The 20,917-nt window shown below is 37.9% G+C and overlaps 1 protein-coding gene across 2 annotated transcripts in view; it reads left to right on the top strand.

The window, feature by feature from the left end:
* adamtsl4 (ADAMTS-like 4) overlaps nucleotides 1-20,917 on the top strand; it is a 76,787-nt gene that overhangs the window by 7,894 nt on the left and 47,976 nt on the right. The window contains exons 3-4 of one of the 2 annotated variants that reach the window (XM_051865235.1): nucleotides 1,417-1,922; nucleotides 2,980-3,625. In XM_051865235.1, the coding sequence (XP_051721195.1) occupies nucleotides 1,417-1,922; nucleotides 2,980-3,625 (1,152 nt within the window). Of the gene's footprint in view, nucleotides 1-1,416; nucleotides 1,962-2,979; nucleotides 3,626-20,917 lie in introns of both variants that reach the window. The other variant, XM_051865234.1, reaches the window with a different exon arrangement.

Raw genomic sequence — 20,917 nt, 5'->3', positions numbered from 1 at the left:
CTGTCTATATAAGGTCCTACAGTTAACAGTGCATGTCAGAGCACAAACCAAGCCATGAAGTCCAAGGAATTATCTGTAGACCTCCGAGACAGGATTGTATCGAGGCACAGATCTGGGGAAGGGTAAAGGAAAATTTCTGCAGCATTGAAGGTTCCACAGTGGCCTCCATCATCTGTAAATGGAAGAAGTTTGGAACCACCAGGACTCTTCCTGCCGCCCGGCCAAACTGAGCGATCAGGGGAGAAGGGCCTTAGTCAGGGAGGTGACCAAGAACCCGATGGTCACTCTGACAGAGCTCCAGCATTTCTCTGTGGAGAGAAGAGAACCTTCCAGAAGAACAACCATCTCTGCAGCACTCCACCAATCAGGCCTGTATGGTAGAGTGGCCAGAATGAAGTCACTCCTCAGTAACAGGCACATGACAGCCCACCTGGAGGACTCTCAGACCATGAGAAACAGAATTCTCTGGTCTGATGAAACAAAGATTAAACTCTTTGGCCTGAATAGCAAGCGTCATGTCTGGAGGAAACCAGGCACTGCTTATCACCTGGCCAATACCATCCCTACAGTAAAGCATGGTGGTGGCAGCATCATGCTGTGGGGATGTTTTTCAGCGGCAGGAACTGGGAGACTAGTCAGGATCGAGGGAAAGATAAATGCAGCAATGTTCAGAGACATCCTGCTCCAGAGCAATCTGGACCTCAGACTGGGGTGAAGGTTCATCTTCCAACAGGACAACGACCCTAAGCACACAGCCAAGATAACAAAGGAGTGGCTGCAGGATAACTCTGTAAATGTCCTTAAGTGGCCCAGCCAGAGCCCAGAACCCGACTGAACATCTCTGGAGAGATCTGAAAATGGCTGTGCGACGCACCCCATCCAACCTGATGGAGCTTTAGAGGACCTGCAAAGAAGAATGGGAGAAACTGCCCAAAAATAGGTGTGCCAAGCTTGTAGCATCATACTCAAAAAGAGTTGAGGCTGTAATTGGTGCCAAAGGTGCTTCAACAAAGTATTGAGCAAAGGCTGTAAATACTTATGTACATGTGATTTTTTTTTTTCGTTTTTATTTTTACAAAATTTGCAAAGATTTCAAACAAATTTCTTTCACATTGTCATTATGGGGTATTGTTTGTAGAATTTTGAGGAAAATAATGAATTTAATCCCTTTTGGAATAAGGCTGTAACATAAAAAAATGTGGGAAAAAGTGAAGCGCTATGAATACTTTATGTGTATATATATATATATATATATATATATATATATGTATAATGAGATTTTGAATTCAGTGTCGTTTCAGACTTTTGGACCCCACTGTATATTTATATTTATAAGTATGTATATGCACATACTTCATGTTGCATGTTTTGCACCGATCTACAACTTTATATAATTACGTGGCCTTCCTTTGACAGGCTCCAGGACGACAGTCTCGTCAGGCAGAGGAGGAGGGGCTTGAAGGGGTGTGGGGTCCATGGAGCGAGTGGGTGGAGTGTTCTCAGAGCTGTGGAGTGGGCGTGTCTGAGAGGAGGAGACAGTGTATGCCGCCGCCCCAAACCCCACCTCTTGTATGGAACAGACCAGCTTATCTTCCACCGGGTGTCCCGAACAACACTCCTGTGATCTCTGCAGTCAGACCCTACTACAACTCCTTGTATCCCATCAATGAGCCCCCTCCATATGGAGCAGGGGGTGCTGAGAGGCCTCCGTTCTATTCCCCGCCTCTTCCAGCCAATCAGAATCCTGGATTACCGCTCTACCGAAATGAAGCCGGTGGTGCTGGGCCGGTGCAGTTCGGACCTCCCAATCAGGAGCCGGTTTCAGTCTACCGATCACCTTCCTCATCATCTTCACTTCCCTATGGGAGAGTTCCCGGACGGCCGTCCAGTCAAGGAAGAGCTGTAGGCAGTGGAAGCAGGAGGTCAGTTTCCACCAATAGGGATCCAGCGTCTGTAAGAAGGTAAGCAGGTTTGGTCGCCGTTAGGCAGGACCTTCCTGTTTACACTCGCATAGCTCATTGCTAGACAGGACTCCACAATTAAAATACAATCAAAATTGCAATATGTCCAACAAAAGGTTGTGATTTAAATAAAAAATATAGTCTGAATCTGCTGCATGCTTTTGAGTCAAGGAATGGACGATGCTTACTACTCAAGCGTATGTGAAGCTCATGATACAGGGCTTTCAGAGGCCAATTTAGGCTTATATTGTGCATTACGAATGTAGATATTCACTCCTTCCACATTCACATAATTCCAAACATTTCTAACTCCTACAACATTGTGTAATAATTCAAATCTTCAGTATATAATGTTAATAATTCAGTATTTCACTGCTGTTCTAAAGTTTGGGTTTGGTAAGATTTAATGTTTTTGAAAGAAGTATCTTCACCAAGGCTGCCTTTATTTGATCAAAAATACAGTAAAAACACCAATATTGTGAAATATTAGTACAATTTAAAAGAACTGTTTTCTGTTAGAAAATATTTTAAAATGTAATTTATTCCTGTGATACAAAGCTGAATTTTCAGCATCATTACTCCAGTCATCAGTCATAATGCTATATTTGTCATGCAGACCTGACCTAGCATATTCATGTCACATTGTAAAACCTGAATACTCAAAACTTTTGTAGACACCGATTACCTCAAAACATTTAAGTAATGATGGTAACCCTTCCAAAATAACAATAGCATTAAACAATAACACATCTCCCCCTATATTAATCTTGTGCAAAAACACACAAAATAACACTTAATTTCAATATTTATTCTCTTACACAGCCTGACGCAAAGCATAATGGGCACTAGAAATCCACTGTAACTCAATCAGTTTAAGTTCCACTTACTAATATCAGATTTTAAGTTCACGTAACTTTTTTGTAAGTACAATGAACTTTCTGTAGTATTTGAGTGAAATGAACTAATTTCATTTAATTAGTTTAAACTGTTTGGTTTTTGTCTGTCCCTGTCACACTAGGTCTAGTTCTTCTATTCGCCCTGGACAGTTTGGGTACGGCAGAGTGCCATTCTCTCTTCCTCTACACAGACAAAATCGACATGCGCGCCACACGCATCACCATAACACCACATCCACAGAGAGATTCGACGCTCTCAGTGTTAACTCCAGCTCACGTGTGGACAAAACACAGGGAGAAGTGGAAAAATCTATTACAGATGTGGCCAATGTTAACAGAGAACGAAAAGAGAAAGACAGGGCTGAAATGGAGACGGAGGCGGGTGCCACGACAGCAGACGTGGAGAGTGATGCTGCTGCCGATGGAGAGCCACACAGACGAGCAGAGAGAGTGCGGGAACGCGATCGAATCGCCCATTCACGGACCCTGACCCAGAGGCACGCGGCCCGTGACAGACGCATCGATGGCCGCTCTTCTCGCCAAGCCCCACACTCCTACACGCACACTATCCACCGAGCGCACACTCCCAGAGACCCTCCTCCCTACGGCATCCAGACACCCACAAACCCAAACCCTGAGCCCTGGGTCCCACAGAACGCTGCCCAGCCCTCCAGAAACGAAGCCGAGAGGGACTGGAGGCCTCCTGCTGCTGCCCGCAACTACAGATGCGCTGGCAGGGACAGAGAGTACCGCAGGTGCAGTCTACAGGTGAGACCGCCGCAAACAGGAGGTATCTAATGAATGGGATTTTGATTTTTGTTGTTAGTGGTGTTGGTGTTTTTTTAACCTTAAGCTTTAGATTTGAAGCTTTCAAAGGGGCCAAATCAAGGAAAATTTTCTCTTTTGAACCCTTGTGAAAAAGAAGTGCACTTTTAGTATACTTTTAAAAAAGAGTACTTATTACTTAATACACTTGTGTGAACTGAATATAATATTTTCAATCACTTAAAGGCACAATATGTAAGATTTTTGATTAAAATATCCAAACCACTAGAACATTGTTATATATTTTGTTAACTTGTGTACTTACATTATCCTAAATGTTTCCAAGAGTGTTTAAATCCAGAGAAATAAGCAATTTTAACCAGGACACGGACCACAACCATGCGTCACCTATCAATGACATCATACCCGCGTTACCCTCTATTTCCAATTTTATTTTGTAGAAACCATGGAAACACCAAAGACACTTTGATATATTATGTGTTTTATTTGACAACTGTTTTGTTACATTCATCGACAGAAAACTAATTGTTATATAGCTCAACACAGTAAGTCTTGTTTGAATCTCGTTTTACATTTCTTGATTTACGGCGAGTACCATGTTTTACCATGCCTAATATCGATCTAGCTTACTGCAGTGTGCAACAAGTGTCTCATAGTAGGTGCTGAACGCGAACGCACAGAGTAGCATTATAACAACTTTCATAGCACAAATGTATCTAATATGATAAACAGCGCTGCGTTACCCCACATACCGTGAAGACACCTCCAATGATTCCGCGAAATCAAGGCGACATCAGGCTACGCCTTTGTTTTGAACAAGCGACCTCTAGCAGAGAAAAGCTACATATTGTCCCTTTAATTGAAATTAACATGAATGACAATATATTAGAGTTTGAATTTATATTAAAGTTAGGGTAGGCAACTTCGGCTAGCAAAAGCAAGCTAGCTTTGAAAGCATAAGATCCCACCCTCCCTCAGAGCGTCTCCAAAGCCACGCCTCCTCCAAAACACTGGTGTTTTGTTTTGCTCTCTCCTCTGCACCTCTGCGTTTGTCATTGCGTCATTGCGTTCGGGTCAAGGGTTGCTCTTCTGCCCAAATTGACTTGTGCAGTATGCGTACAGTCATCTGCTGGAAGCTAGTTATTTGAATTTATAAAGTTTTAAATATGGTTATTTTTCCTACAAAAACGCATTGCTTTGCTTCAGAAGGCCTTTATTAACCCAGTGGAGCCGTGTGGATTACTTTGATTATGGATGGATGCAATTCTTTTTTTTTTTTTTTTTTTTGTTCAAAACGTGGGCCCCTATTCACAATCATTATAAACAATGGAGGACTAAGGATATTTTTAAATACATCTCAGATTGTGTTCGTCTAAAAGAAGATAGTCATATACACCTATGATGGCTTGAGGGAGATGGGATAATTTTCATTTTTGGGTGAACTAACCCTTTAAGTGGCCTTTTTATTTCTTATTTCATTAATATTATATTATCTGCAAGTACTTTAATATATATATATATATTATAAAAATATAAAAAATATACACTACAATTCTACATTGATCTCAATTAAGTGCACTTCTTTTTCACAATGGTAATAAAACTGAGGTAAAAAATACTCTTACCCTAACTTTCAGAACTCAAAGCTCCCACAGACTTTCGACAAAAACGGCTCATTAAGAAATCATTATGTTTGTGATGTCTTGATTAACATATGACAGTCATATTTATATAATAGTGTCTATTCAGTATTTATTTATGTACTTGGCTCACATTGGAACTTTGTTGGCACACGGATGTTAGCCAGTCATAAGAGCGGACATTTGTCAAAAGCAGCAAAAACAGCATGATTAATTTTTTGGGTCAGAGAGAGCTTGGGAAGAAAAAAAACCCCTAAATTCTGACTGTTTTGGTGTAGGAAACCCCAAATAATATTGTAAATGACAAAAAAACGAAATGCTAGAAAAGTATGGCCCCTTTAACTGGCTTTCTAAATGGGCTAATCTGAGTTTAATCTGGTTCAGCCGCTTTATTCTTTCTAATACCAAATATTTACCATTCATATAATGACTTCAACTGCTGAAATGGAGTTTGCATGTGTTTATGAATGATGTCAGACTATCCACTCAGCCAGAAATGTTGGTTCAACCAATGGTGTTAGATTGGAGCATGACTAACTGACCAGTTGTAGATGAGGACTCTTGATTTTTGCTATTCTGTTTGGTTAAACGACAGACTTTAGTTTTAAATATGCTGTTTGGTCAAGTGTGACACGGTTTCACTTGCACTGATAATGGCAAAAGTTTTCCCATTGGAAAGTCCCATGTTATATCACTCAAAAAGCTCTTTTGCTTGACATCCACCTCCCGGATTTAACCACAGTTTGGTGAAAGTTCGTCATCTGACATAAATGAAGCCAGTAGTACAGTAATTACCGCTGATTTTCTGAAAGATTTCATCAAACACTTTTAGCCCAAAGTGCGTTCATCACGTCAAAGGGTTGGATTTCCGCTCTTCCAGGAGCTGCTTCTCCATCTATCTCTCCATCTCTCAGAACCTTTTTCTTCAGCTTTCCTTCCAGATCGACTTGGTTCATTTGAGCTGAGTCTCATTCTCACTCCCCTGTCGAACGCTGACTAGAGCCAGATTCTTTGCGAATCATAAATCACCCAGTTCCCTTTAATCCAACTTTCCAGGATCAGCCTGGGCGGTAGTTATATTATACATCTCTGAGCCATTCCAGCGGCCCAAGGCAGCATGTGAGCTCTCAAAACCAGAGTTAGTCATTTTTGAACTGTGGTCAAGTTGATGTGGTAAAGCAGTTTCCTGCTGTTGGTGGTGTAATACACACAACAGACATGAATGACACACTTTTAGAAGGATTACTTCAGACACATCCAAACAATGTTTATGTTACCGGGACATGTCTCTCTTTTGGGCCGGGAACAAGTGCTGAAATCTGAACACGGTCTCTGGTAGAAGGCTTGATTCATATGCATTGTATTCCGTGTTTGTCTGTGTCTGGCTGTATGAAAATGAAAGAAGATAAATATGAAATCTTTGTCACCATTTACTCAGCCTCATGTCATTCCAAGCCACTATTATTTTAATATGCACATATGGTGCTTTTATGGTGCTTTTTGGAGTTTGGCAGTATAAATTACTATCATTTTCCCCATATGGAAAAGAGCAGCTCTGACATTCTTCTCAACATCTTTTGTGTTTCATGGAGGAAAGACAATGACATTTCTGGATAAATTGTGAAAAAGAAGTGTTCTTAATTGTTTTTAACATGCACTTGTAGTGTACTTCAAATCTTAAAAGTATATTGTTAAAAAAAAAACTGTACTTGCAGATAATATATATTATTGAAATAAAAGTCCATTTAAAGGGCTAGTTCACCCAAAATGAAAATTCTTTCATGATTTACTCACCTTAATGTCATTCCAAACCTGTAAGAATTTCATTCATCTTCAAAACACAAATGAAGATATTTTTAATGAAATCTGAGAGATTTCTGTCTCTCCATTGACAGTCTATGCAACTACCACTTTGACGCTTCAAAAAGTTCATAAAGAGATCATAAAATTAATCCATATGAATTGAGTGGTGTAGTCCAAATTTTCTGAAGAGACACATTTGCTTTATATGATGACTTAATTTAGGCTTTTATTCACATGTACAGTATACTTTAACCATACATCACAGACAATATAAATTATTATGAAATTACGTATAAAGATGTAATTAAGTCCTACTTAAGGTGGTCAAAATAGCACCTAACTGCATTTAATATAAATTTAAACTACAATATATTTTTCTTTAATTGCAATTAACTTGATTTTAAGTGTCCAAAAACATTATATTCAGTTCATACTATATATTCTTTTAAAGTGTATTATTTCTGTAATAAGTGCTGTTTAAAAGTATGCTAAAGTGTACTTTTTTCACAAGGAAAACATGTCTTTAAGTAGTTGGAAGTGAGGGCCAAAAATCCCTAAGGCAAGGAATTCCTTCAGATGCATTACAACATCTTATCTATAGCCCTTACCTAAGCGTTTATACTAAACATTTCACAATATTTTCTTTCACAACACAGAATTAGAAATGTTCTTGTCATAGTTACAACATCTCCCAATGCAGCACAGCAAAACTAGATTTTAACTGTTGTGCCTGCAGGGTAGGGTTTAGATTGGTAGCTATGTTCTTTTTTTTTTTTTTTTTCCTCTCTAAGCAGTAGAAATAAATCACACGTGATCAGTCATAAGGCATGTACTTCTCAAGTAATTGGTACTCAGTCAGCCATTGCCTTAGATTTGTACTAATTCCTTAAAGGTGACCTATTATACCCCTTTTTACAAGATGTAATATAAGTCTCTGGTGTCCCCAGAATGTGTCTGTGAAGTTTCAGCTCAAAATACCCCATGGATTTTTTATTATACCATGTTTTAACTGCCTATTTTTGGAAGAAAAAATGCACTGATTTGGTATATGTGCCTTTAAATGCAAATGAGTTCGTGCTTCCTGCCCCCCAAGCTCACGATTACAATACACTAGGGCATAAATAATACAGGAGAAGCTCACACAGAAAATATAACTCTCAAAATGGATCATTACAAACTGTTGTGTGGTATGGGATGTATTTTGTGGATGTTTGCTAACATTCGATTCTGAATGAGTTTGATAACGTGCTGCATGGCTAACGTGGCTAAAGCTACACACTGTTGGAGAGACTCAATAAGAATGAAGATGCGTTTATGAATTATACAGACTGCAAGCGTTTTGTCGGGTTAAAAATGAAAATAACGACATGGCTCTGGTCTCCATGAATACAGTAAGAAACAATGGTATCTTTAGCCACATTTAATAGTACATTAGCAACGTGCTAACGAAACATTCAAAAAAACAATTTGCAAACATCACGAAATATATATATATGAAATTGGATCATGAACAGTTGGTATCGATCCATCTTTGAGAATCAACTTCTGTGCAAATCCTGTGTTTTACTGACCCTCGTGTGCAAAGCAGTCTGGTGTAAAATGATTTACACATACTGGTATATGAATTTATCTGGACACATTCCCATCATAAATAAAATGACATCACTGCGCCGTTAGTGGCTCAGATGCCAGGAGTTTATGGAGACTCATATGTTTACTATTACAGCCATTAACAGATCAGTGATAATGTTTACATAGCTGAGACATATCACGAGCTCAGGAATGGTCCTTGAGTGCTGCTGCCCTGCAGAGTTTTGCTCCGACCCAACTCACCTTCCTTCATGTAGCTTTAGTAATCCTGAAGACATATAAGTGCTTGCAGGATTGTAGCTAAACTGTGCAAGACACATGCACTCCAGAACCAGTGTTACTGGTACACCGTTGTCGCTTGCGATAAACAAAATGGCAGCGCCGTGAGTGGAAACATACAGATTAAGGGGCGGTAATATTATAATAAGATCCCCTTCCTATGTCACAAGTGGAGCGAAATCTGAACGTCTTGTTTTTTCTGAACGTCTTGTTTTTTGTTTGTAACCAAAACAAACTTACTGGGTTGTCCTTTTTCACATTTTCTGGGTTGGTAGATGCACCGGGGACCCTATTATAGCACTTAAACATGGAAAAAGTCAGATTTTCATGATATGTCCCTTTTAAAGTGTAACTTAACAGATTTTCAACCCACTTTGTATTGTTAAAATGTCGGTAGTATATGTAAATGAACAATGTTTGCTCTTCTCCGTATTACCTTGACGGAGAAATTCCCATTTATTTGTAAGCAAATCTTTTGACAGCTCCAGGGCATTTGAGAAAACTACAAATTATACTTCCGCATTTTTGTATTTCCGCCCACGCACAGTCGGATCAACAAAGGTGATTAACAGAACAGTTAAAGCAAAAGTAGGTTTATCACTGAGACTATGGAACATTATGGCAAGAGATTTCTTACCTGTACGTGACGGTGTTTTGCTTCGGGTGTTAGGCAGGACTGACAGAACAGAAGTTTCTTTCAGTTTTTCCCCTCCGTTTATGGCAATGATACCGTGTTCATTGCCATCCAGTTTGAAATGTTGACTACAAACACAGGTTTTTCAGATTTTCTGTTCTCTCCATGGTGTTCTCTCCATATTTACGATTCTTTGCAGCCTTTAGCCACTGCCTACAATGCGCTGTCAGGGTTCTGTCACTTCGGTCTGGTTTGTTCTTGTCTTTGTGAGCATGCGGTTCTGAGTTCGCTCAGGCCATACTCTCTTTTGTCTGCGTGGTACACTGTATGTGCGGAGTGTAGTATTTGGATCAGTGTCGGGGTTCAGACATCCATGCTCCATGTTTTGTCTCTTGAGTGTTCATTCACTCATCGTGTGCTTGTCTCATGTTTTTTTTTTTCTTTTTAGAGCACCTGGTTTATGTTTTCATTGGCCAGCCATTCTTGCATTGTCACGTTCTGTGTAGCACGCCGTTTGTACTTGCATTCGGTCGCACGCTTTCTTGTCTTGTTCTGTGTAGCACATGGCTTGTGTTTTTCATTGGCCGTGTGCTTTCATGTTATCATGTTTAATGTGAACACACAGTTTGTGAGAGCTCTTATTGGCTGTGTATTCGTGTCATGTTTTGTTTGGGCACATGACTTGTCATGTTTGTTTCTATGTGCCATGTGTTCTCCTTCTTGTTACCTGATTATTGGTTTATTGGACCCACCTGCTCTACCTTGTTACCCTCCTGATTTCCTTCTCTATTTATTCTCCCTGTGTGTGCAGTCCTCTGCGAGGTTGTCATCGAATGTACCCTACCCTGCCTGGTCCTGTCCTGTTTTGTTTTGCCTTGTCTGGTCCTGCCTAGTCCATCTACCGGTCCTGTTTTCCCCCATGGGGTTGTTTTTGTTTTATTTTATAGTTAACAAGAAGCCCATTGATACTCAGCATTTAAGTCCTCACCACATCCCTTCACATAAAACTGACACACGCTGGATCCTTTACTGGAAACTGAAAATAACTCACTCCCGCTAAACGTTTATTCTTTGAATTCTTGCACTCGTGAATAATACAATTCGACACCATTGTGACTAAAAGTTTTCTAAGGAGTATTTCCTTCTAAAGCAAGGGTGGTATTTGACTCAAGCTTATCCATAGCAGACAGGTGGGACTAGGCAACATGTTCAATGCATTATGGGTGTTGAAGTTTCCCTTTTTGGCAAAAGGGTTTTCTCTAGTCAGGTAGCACCGTTTCAAAAAAGTTTTCACCTTTGTACTGCGTTGGCAGCCAAGTCCTATTGAAATTAGATTTTTAGATAATTTTTTTAGATAATTTTTAGATAATTTAGCAATAAAGATTTTTAACACATAACTGAACACTGAAACTGCACATATGGAGGTAGAACCCAGGAAAAGTTCAGTATTGGCCTCTCTGAGAGCTGTTTGGCTATACATAGCAGTGTGTGTGTGTGTGTGTTTATCTCAGTTTGGAGTGTCTGCTGAGGGAACGGTGAGATTACTGGGCATAGAAAGACAAACTCACATGTTTTGACTGTATGTGGAGCTTCTGAGCACTTCAGAGAACTTGATGACCATCCTGTGCACTCTCTCTCTCTCTGTCTCCCTGTTGTTTTACTTTCCTTAATATTAGAGATTATATGCTTAAGAAAACAGAAATATATATATTTAAAAATAAATATTTAAGTTATGTCTTGAAAGAAGGAAAAGGTTTGTTTTATAAATACAAACCTCTTTTATCTAGTTTCACAGCTGTGTTTCTACTTTTTGTCAGCACAGTTAGATATTTATGAAAAAATTTATAAAATCACAAGTCAGTCTTCATCCTGAAGGTCTTTCCATATGCTATGCAATAAAATTACACAGACTCTGTGGCATTCAGTCGTTGTTGTTGTTGTTGTTGTTTAGGTTATTTCACTTATATTTTATAACTATGGTAACTATCATAACTATAATATTTCAACACTTTTATACAAAATCTAAAGCTATAGTTAGAGTTTTTAGATAACAGTATGAGGGAAATCATTTTAAGTAGCTACTTAGCAATACCAGAAAAGCTAAATGCATGTGTGCAAAATCAACCTCAAGATTTTCTTCAGTAGAAGTTTGACTCCATCCTGAATGCTCAATTCCTTCATTAATCAAATGTGATTGATATATTTGTCAATATTATTTATATTAGGTATTTTAGTATCTGAATCTGAAAATTGCAAACATTCATGAAAAACTTTGATTTTTAGCTTCTGCAAGCTGTTTTCTTCTTCCTAATCAGTGCGTTACACTGTGTAATAGTTTGTTCTGTTTAAACTAGCTGTGTGTGTGTGTGTGTGTGTGTGTGTGTATGTTTTATTATGGGTTAGATATCTCAGGAATGTTATTGGGTGTACAACATTCTATTTGGAGGAATACTAAATTATAGTTATATGTACTTTATCATCTGTGTGTGTACTTTGTGTGTGTGAGCGGTGGGGAACTGAGAGTAGAGGAGGAGAGGAAGTGAAATAGAGGAGTGGAGCGAAGGGGCTTTTGGGGGGTGTGACACAGTTACGCTGTAGCGCAGTGAAAGACGGCACTGTTTAAAACACACACACACACACACACACCCTCCAGAAATAGAGAGGGCAGAAAAACAGATAGAGGGAAAGAGAGCGCCTGGAGTGAAGCACAGATGAGGAAGGAAAGAAGAGTTTTGCTGAGAGAGGGAATGGAAAGAAAAAGAGAAAATAGGAATGGAATGTATAAAAGAAAAGGAAAATGTAAAGAAATAAAAAGAAAGAGAAAGGCCTTTCTGTGTGAATTCACTGAGCAAAGGGTGGGCTCTGCACTCGCTAAATAAACATTTACATTGCCGTGTCAAAGGCTAAATCTCTTCACAATGGCCTATCAGAAACAAAAGAGGGAACTCATCTCAAATTTACCATATGATTCAAATGCTGACTGAGAAAATACTGTGATTTGAACATGTGATCTGAAAATATGTGATTGTTATCCTGCAAAAACAGCAACAAAAAAAATTCTGGCATATCAACATATCAATCTGTATGATTTTCTTCTGTAACACTTTATTTTAAGATGATGTAGTTACATGTTACTACATGTACTTACTATAGTAATAACAGTAAATTATGCATTATGCATAATTACAAGAAACTAACTCTAAGTCAAACCCTAACCGTAACTCTATACTAAGTACCTGTAGTTACTTAATATTACTCAGTACTTATTTGAGTAAGTACAATGTAACTATGTTACCTTAAAATAAAGTGTAATCCTTTCTTCTGTGTAAATTCAGTTTCCCAGTATGTCGTGACTCCTGTTTTTCATCAGAAGGCCTCATTCAGGAAACACAAGTAGAACAAATTTCTATGTAAATTGTCACATGATGAAGAATGTCTTGTGATAATGTAACATCTTGCATCATGCGACAATTTATGTAATTCACAAAAAACTGAGCTCTAAATCTAAACTAATGCTCTAAAAAGAATCAATCGAAAAGCATCATAAGAGTAGTCCGTTCAACATGTGCATTGTATTCATTGTATGAGGGGGGGAAAAAATCTATTTTCCAAAATAGATTAACTGGAAATGAGCAACATCAACATTCTGTTAAACATCTCTTTCATACAGTCATTCAGTTTTGAAGTGGGTGAGTAAATAATGACAGAATTCACTAGTCCTTTAACAACAGTTCAAATATCACCAGAGGGTTCATTTCATCAAATGCACATCATGTGACATGTCCCTGTCCAATCATTGTCCTCATGCTGAAGGCGATGTTTTCAAATTGAAATACATTACAGATGCTGCTAAATTCCTGTGCTTTAAAGGGTTGGAGAGAGTTTCCTTTGTGGGGATTTAAAGAATTTAGGCCATAATGCTGATATGGGGCAATATATCAAGAATTTGTCAGGAAATGAGCTCAAGTCTCAGCTGGGACTGGGTTTCGGACAGCTGTCCATCACCTGTGCAAACGACCCGCCGCAAATGACTCAATTCCAACATGAGATTTTGTAATCTTTTGTTTACGTTGTGTTTCACAAAATGTCTATCCAATTTATTTACTTTAATATTAAATTAAATAAACTTTTATTTCAGAATAAGTTCATTTAGTTTCCCACTGATATTCTCTCCCTCTTTTTCCTTTTGGCTTTTTCTTCTGTTGTCCTCGAGGGAGGCCTAAAACGTTCACGTTTATTTGTCTGTAACTCAGCATTTATTCTCTTCAGGTTGAGTTTGTAAAGACCCACTGTTTTACAGCTGCTCTCCTCCTCTGCTCTTCCCTCATCTTCTCTTTTCCTCGTCAGAGTCTTCCCCCTTTTGTGCACTACAAAAAAAATTTTTCCTCAGTATTTTTCCTCTTGTTTTTTGATTAATGAAAAATTTCTAAATATTCTTAAATCAAGATACACTTACTTGAGAACCAAAATTACATAATGAGGTCCTATTGTTTTTGGAGTTTTTTTTTTTTTTTTTTTTTTTTTACATTTTCATCTTTGTGTGTAATGTTGCTGTTTGATCATGAAAAAGCTCTGCAAAGTCACTCCAGCAGTGTCACGGTTTCAGAACTCCCTGAAACGCCTCCATTGTAGTCTTGAGTTTTCTTCCAGGAATGAACACATCACAATATTCCTCATTTAAATAATTCCCACCCAAGACATACACAAAAAAGGAGGCTGGCCTGGTTGAGTTAGTTAGTAGTGTGTTGAAACTCGCGATTGTGGTAAGGGGCAGGACATTTCCGAAACATGATCAAAGAGGTTGACCAATCAAAAGACACTGGTCTTACCGACCAATCAGAGCACATTATGCTTCATAGATAAAGGAACTAAACGGGTGCATTTCCCAAAAGCATCGTTAGCCAACTATGGTCGCAAGTTGTCGAATTGTCTTGGTAACGACGGAACTTGCAACCATAGTTGACTTTGGGAAATGCAACCCAGAGCGTTACTGACAGACTGGAAAAAGAGGTGCTACAACAATATAAAATATGTGAAAAATAATGTGTTTTTTGAACATTCAAGAATGAAAACCTATTCTAGTAGACTGCAAACACAAAAGGTCCCTTTTAAGATGTTAAGGGCCAGATTTACTAACAGCTTGCGCCAGCGCAAACCCTCTTTTGGTGTTAAAAAACTACTGTCGGGATTTACTAAAGACATGCAGTGCAAAATTAGTGCTGAAAAGGCGTGGACTGAGTTGTTTTTGCGGCTGACCTTATTGCATATGCATTTGTTGGAGTTTCCCTTTCAGATGCAATATTTATGGGAGGTGATTATTTAAATGAATCATGCAACTCGATTTACTAATGGTTGCGCTAGTCAATTTACTGGTATTTGCGCCATTATTTAAAGCCCCCCAAAAAGGCATGTCTTAACCCATTTTGCGATATGGCTGCAAATGTTGCTGCTAGGAAGATACACCGCAGAGAACAGAGAGCACGTGGTAGAAGGGAGAAAATATTATCCACTCATATTAATTTCTTTGGAATGCCAGATGAAGACGTTATCCAAACGTATTGTTTGCCAAGCCATGTTATTTTTACTTTACTTATTATTTAGTTTCCTGAGAAAATCTGCATATATATAGGCCTATATATAGGCTATATGTGTGTACGTGTTTGTCAGATTACATGTAACAAGTTGCGCCTGTGTCGACCCGCACCTGATGAGCATCAGCTCTGCTTATCTGCGACCCAACGCTAATTGCACTGCTCTTGGTAGATTATGTAAATGATTTGACTGCGTCTGTGTTCTTTAATTTGTGCGTCAGCAGTAGATCACATGCAAAACTTGCCACTCCCATCGGCGCATTTGTGGAATTGCGCTATTACGCTAATTTGACCCGTTTCGTAAATCTGGTCTTGTTTTATAAAAAAAATTTATCAAAATTAATTCTTCATGTTTAAAACAAGAAAAATCTGCCAATGGTTTTTAATAAAAATAAACTTAATTTAAAGGGGAGACAAGTTTATGTTTGTACCCCACTGGCAGATATTTTTCTTGTTTTAAGTGTAAAGTTACTTAATTTTGACCAATTTTTCAGAAAACAAGACTTGTTATATTATGCCATTTTGCTTCTCAAGTAATTGTATCTTCATTTCAGAATGTTTAGATATTTCTACTAGAAATCAAGACAAAAATACTGAGGAAAGTCATTTTTACCTTGTTTAATACACACATATCTGTGTGGGATTTACTCTGCATTAGTTTTAAACAAACAGACACAAACTCACAGACATGTCATAACCCACATATTAAAAACACATGTATGTTACATCACACACACACACACACACACACACACACACTCACGGACACAAAGAAAGAAGTGTCTAGCCCACATTCTTTGTGTGCTGCACAAATGAGCCCCACATGCTCACACACTCTCACATACACTCAGAGCTTGTGTGGAATCTAGTTAGTGGTGTTTGCTTAGTCAAGCATCACTATTACTATTAATATTACTCTTATTTCTACTTTCGCTCAAGTTTATACATCACCGTTTATACATCAAATTTTGTGGGTGGGCTTTTTTGGCTTGGGCCAGTAAGTAACCACTGAGCAATCACTCAGAACACCTCAGCAAAACCAAAATTAAAAACACAAAAACTCATTAAAAACAAACATCCACTCCGGGCATCACTTTTGGCCACGAGTCTGCTATACTGTTATACAGATCTCATTGATTTACATTACAAGCTATCAGAATTTCATCTTACTTTCTGACCATATAGCCTAAATATCAGCATCTGCACCAAGTTTGGCACAAATTCTATGTGCACATGGAACAGCCCATAGAAACGTCTTTGTGTGCACATTTCATTTGTGTCTATTCAGGTGTTTTAAGTTTCTTGTTTTCTTGGAGTGTGTTTGTGCATGTTTCAGCATGCTGCTTTGTTAAATGTGTTTACACTGACCAACTGCTTTTGTCAGCTGGACACAGAGAAAAACAAAAGAACGAGGTATTCAGGAAGAAAGAGAAAAGATGTGTGCAGAGAAAGTGTGTGTGTGTGTGTGTGTGTGTGTGTGTGAGTGAGTGAGTGACAGCTGTTGTGTCATTAGTGTTCACAACATGTGTGAGAAAATCTTGAGCTCAAGCCACATTCATCCGCCATGGATGCATCTGAGCCAGCCATACATTCATTATGTGTGTGTGTGTGTGTGAACGCCACACCATGATTTCCAACTGAGCTTGTAAGCGCTTGGCTTCTCCTAGTAATAAGATCCGATTGAGCTGCTATTTTGTGTGTGTGTGTGTGTAGAGATGCAGTCTGACCCGTGTGTGCCCCTGTTTGACAGTGGCTCTATTAACGAGGAAGTGAATGTGGCCTAAGGAAAGGCAGTAAAGCTTTAGCTCTCTCTCTCTTTCTCTCTCAGCTTGAGCTCTAGTAGATGTACTGCTTCATTACAGAAACTCCTCTGAACTATCTGGCTATATATAAGCTCTGTTGTTGTCCTTCTGCGCTCTTACACTCTAATATATGCTGGGTTGTTTCAACCCATGTTTGGGTCAAATATGGACAAACCCAACCGTTGGGTTTAAAATGTAATTAATAAATTTAACTAATGGTTAGGTTTGTCCATATTTCACCCAAACATGGTTTGAAACAACCCAGCATATTTTAGAGTGTAGCAAGTAAAAGTCTCCTTTGGGTCGGATCTCACAAATTCTTTTGCCTGTTTTCGTTTTGAACTACTTGCATTAGATGAAGAAAAATCTTGGAATGTTTTCCTCCAAAACCTTAATTTCTCTTCGGCTGAGGAAAGAAAAGTCACACATCTTGGATGGCCTTGGGTAAACTATTCTTCAAGTTTACTGAAGTTTACTTTTTGGGTAAACTATTCCTTTACTGAATTGAATGAACATTGAAGTGTACTTCTTTTTTTGTAAGGGCTTTTTTGAGCAGCATGAACATTTTGCTCAATATTTCCATTTTTGTTTCATGAATGTAGTTAAGCCGGGTTTGGAGCAACTGTTTCTTTCTTTCTTTCTTTCTTTCTTATTATTTGTCATTTTATATCTTTATTCATAACAATTATATGTTCTGGGGTTTCAAACACTTCAAAACTTCCCCAATATTCTGAATGTTTATAAATATTCGTCAGCATTGATGTAGCCTATTTAAATGTATGTATATATGCATGTATCTTAACATCGTAAGTTATGCCTCAAGCACCCAAACCACAGATTAATTCAAGTAAATCAACGAACATTAGTATGAGCTTTAAACCTCTTGAATAAACGGCGGATGAGTTTTCCCGAGCAAACACACTCAGAAGTTGCAGACATGTTGTAAATATTTAGGGAATGTTTGTGGATAGCCACAGTGTGTTTGGTGTGCATTAATGGGACGGTGTTTGGTCATTAATGGCCATGTGTGCAGTGGTCTGCTGTGGTCTGTGAGGTTAAATGCTGACACCTTAATGACCCCGCGACTGCTTAATTTCACCCTTGTTACCATCCGCAGCTGCCTCTGCCTGTCCCGCCTCCTGCTTTAGTGTCCTGTAACATCCCTTTACTTAATCTCTCCCTCTGTGGGTGGTTCCTATTGGGTTCAAGAGGGACGGGGGAAGACAGGAAGAGGAAAAAGGCAACAGAAAATCAGCAGTGTTTCCTGATGTCATTGGCGTTGTGAGCGAACACGTGGAAGATCTTGAGAGAAGCATCTGGTCCAAACTAGAGCTGTTCTCTGTAGCACTCTCAAAGCTGATATAGGTTTGATTTATAATGCCATATGTTTTTACCCTGATGGTAGTGATTTGGGGATTGTAAGGAATTTGTCGATTCTGGTTCAGTTTCCACCAACAATTCTAGTTCCTTAACCTAGTAAACCCTGATATGTGAAATAATAGTCTAAAGAAAAATTAAAGTTTTTTAAATTGAACACTTTATTAAACCATTAGGCAAAATCTAAAAACATATTGCATTTGTGTTTTGTTCAGAATCATATTTGATACATCAGGCTTTTATGGCTCATATTAATGAGAATATGGAGCTCATAGTCGAGGAGGAAGAAACACCTCAGTTGTATTCAGAGGCTCAAACTGAGCAAAAATATGCAATTTGGTGCAGATGCTGATATTTATATGGCCAAAAAGTAAGATGATCATATTTGATACTCACATTTTAACATAATTTTTCAAAAATAAAAGAGATGTATGGATGATCAAGTAAACCTAAATTGCTTCAGTCCAGTAAGTGTTCATAAATATTACTAACAATATAAAGGTTATTCTTATGTTTTTACAATTATACTGAAAGGCCTTTTACTTGCTAAAAAAGTATAAACTATCAATCAGACAACAAAAGCCATGTAGTAGTGTGCAACAGGTTTTTATGGAAGCTTGTTTCTGCCACTAAATAAAAAAATAAAAAAGATAATTGCAACTTTTTATCTCACAATTCTGAATTTTTTCTCAGAATTGCGAGATATAAAGTCAGAATTGTGAGATATAAACTCAAAATTCTGAGACATTTTTTTCTTTTTTCCCTCACAACTGCACATTACACGCAATTGCAACGTCTTCATACAATTCTGACTTTGTCTCACAATTCTGACTTGATAACTCGCAATTCTGACTTTATAACATGCAATTCTGACTTTATAACTCGCCATTCTGACTTTATAACTCGCAATTCTGACTTTATATCTCGCAATTCTGACTTTATATCTCGCAATTCTGACTTTATATCATGCAATTCTGACTTTATATCTCGCAATTCTGACTTTATAATTTGCAATTCTGACTTTATATCTCGCAATTCTGACTTTATATCTCGCAATTCTGACTTTATAACTCACAATTCTGACTTTATATCATGCAATTCTGACTTTATAACTCGCAATTCTGACTTTATAACTCGCCATTCTGACTTTATATCTCACAATTCTGACTTTATATCATGCAATTCTGACTTTATATCTCGCAATTCTGATTTTATAACTCGCAACTTTGTATCTCGCAATTCTGACTTGATAACTCGCAATTCTGACTTGATAACTCGCAATTCTGACTTTATATCTCGCAATTCTGACTTTATATCACGCAATTCTGACTTTATATCTCGCAATTCTGACTTTATAACATGCAATTCTGACTTTATAATTTGCAATTCTGACTTTATATCTCGCAATTCTGACTTTATATCACGCAATTCTGACTTTATATCTCGCAATTCTGACTTTATAACTCGCCATTCTGACTTTATATCTCACAATTCTGACTTTATATCTCACAATTCTGACTTTATATCACGCAATTCTGACTTTATATCTCGCAATTCTGATTTTATAACTCGCAACTTTGTATCTCGCAATTCTGACTTGATAACTCGCAATTCTGACTTTATATCTCGCAATTCTGACTTTATATCTCGCAATTCTGATTTTATAACTCGCAACTTTGTATCTCGCAATTCTGACTTGATAACTCGCAATTCTGACTTGATAACTCGCAATTCTGACTTTATATCTCGCAATTCTGACTTTATATCACGCAATTCTGACTTTATATCTCGCAATTCTGACTTTATAACTCGCAATTCTGACTTTATAATTTGCAATTCTGACTTTATATCTCGCAATTCTGACTTTATATCACGCAATTCTGACTTTATATCTCGCAATTCTGACTTTATATCTCGCAATTCTGACTTTATAACTCGCAATTCTGACTTTATAATTTGCAATTCTGACTTTATATCTCGCAATTCTGACTTTATATCATGCAATTCTGACTTTATAACTCGCAATTCTGACTTTATAACTCGCCATTCTGACTTTATATCTCACAATTCTGACTTTATATCTCACAATTCTGACTTTATATCTCGCAATTCTGACTTTATAACTCGCAACTTTGTATCTCGCAATTCTGACTTGATAACTCGCAATTCTGACTTGATAACTCGCAATTCTGACTTTATATCTCGCAATTCTGACTTTATATCATGCAATTCTGACTTTATATCTCGCAATTCTGACTTTATAACTCGCAATTCTGACTTTATATCATGCAATTCTGACTTTATATCTCGCAATTCTGACTTTATAACTCGCAATTCTGACTTTATAATTTGCAATTCTGACTTTATATCTCGCAATTCTGACTTTATATCATGCAATTCTGACTCTATAACTAGCAATTCTGACTTTATAACACGCCATTCTGACTTTATATCTCGCAATTCTGACTTTATATCTCACAATTCTGACTTTATATCATGCAATTCTGACTTTATATCTCGCAATTCTGACTTTATAACTCGCAATTCTGACTTTATAT

The sequence above is a fragment of the Ctenopharyngodon idella genome, chromosome 16 (assembly GCF_019924925.1).
Source record: "Ctenopharyngodon idella isolate HZGC_01 chromosome 16, HZGC01, whole genome shotgun sequence".
NCBI lineage: Eukaryota > Metazoa > Chordata > Actinopteri > Cypriniformes > Xenocyprididae > Ctenopharyngodon > Ctenopharyngodon idella.
The sequence above is the reverse complement of the archived record's forward strand: the minus strand, read 5'-3'. Positions and strand labels throughout refer to the sequence as shown.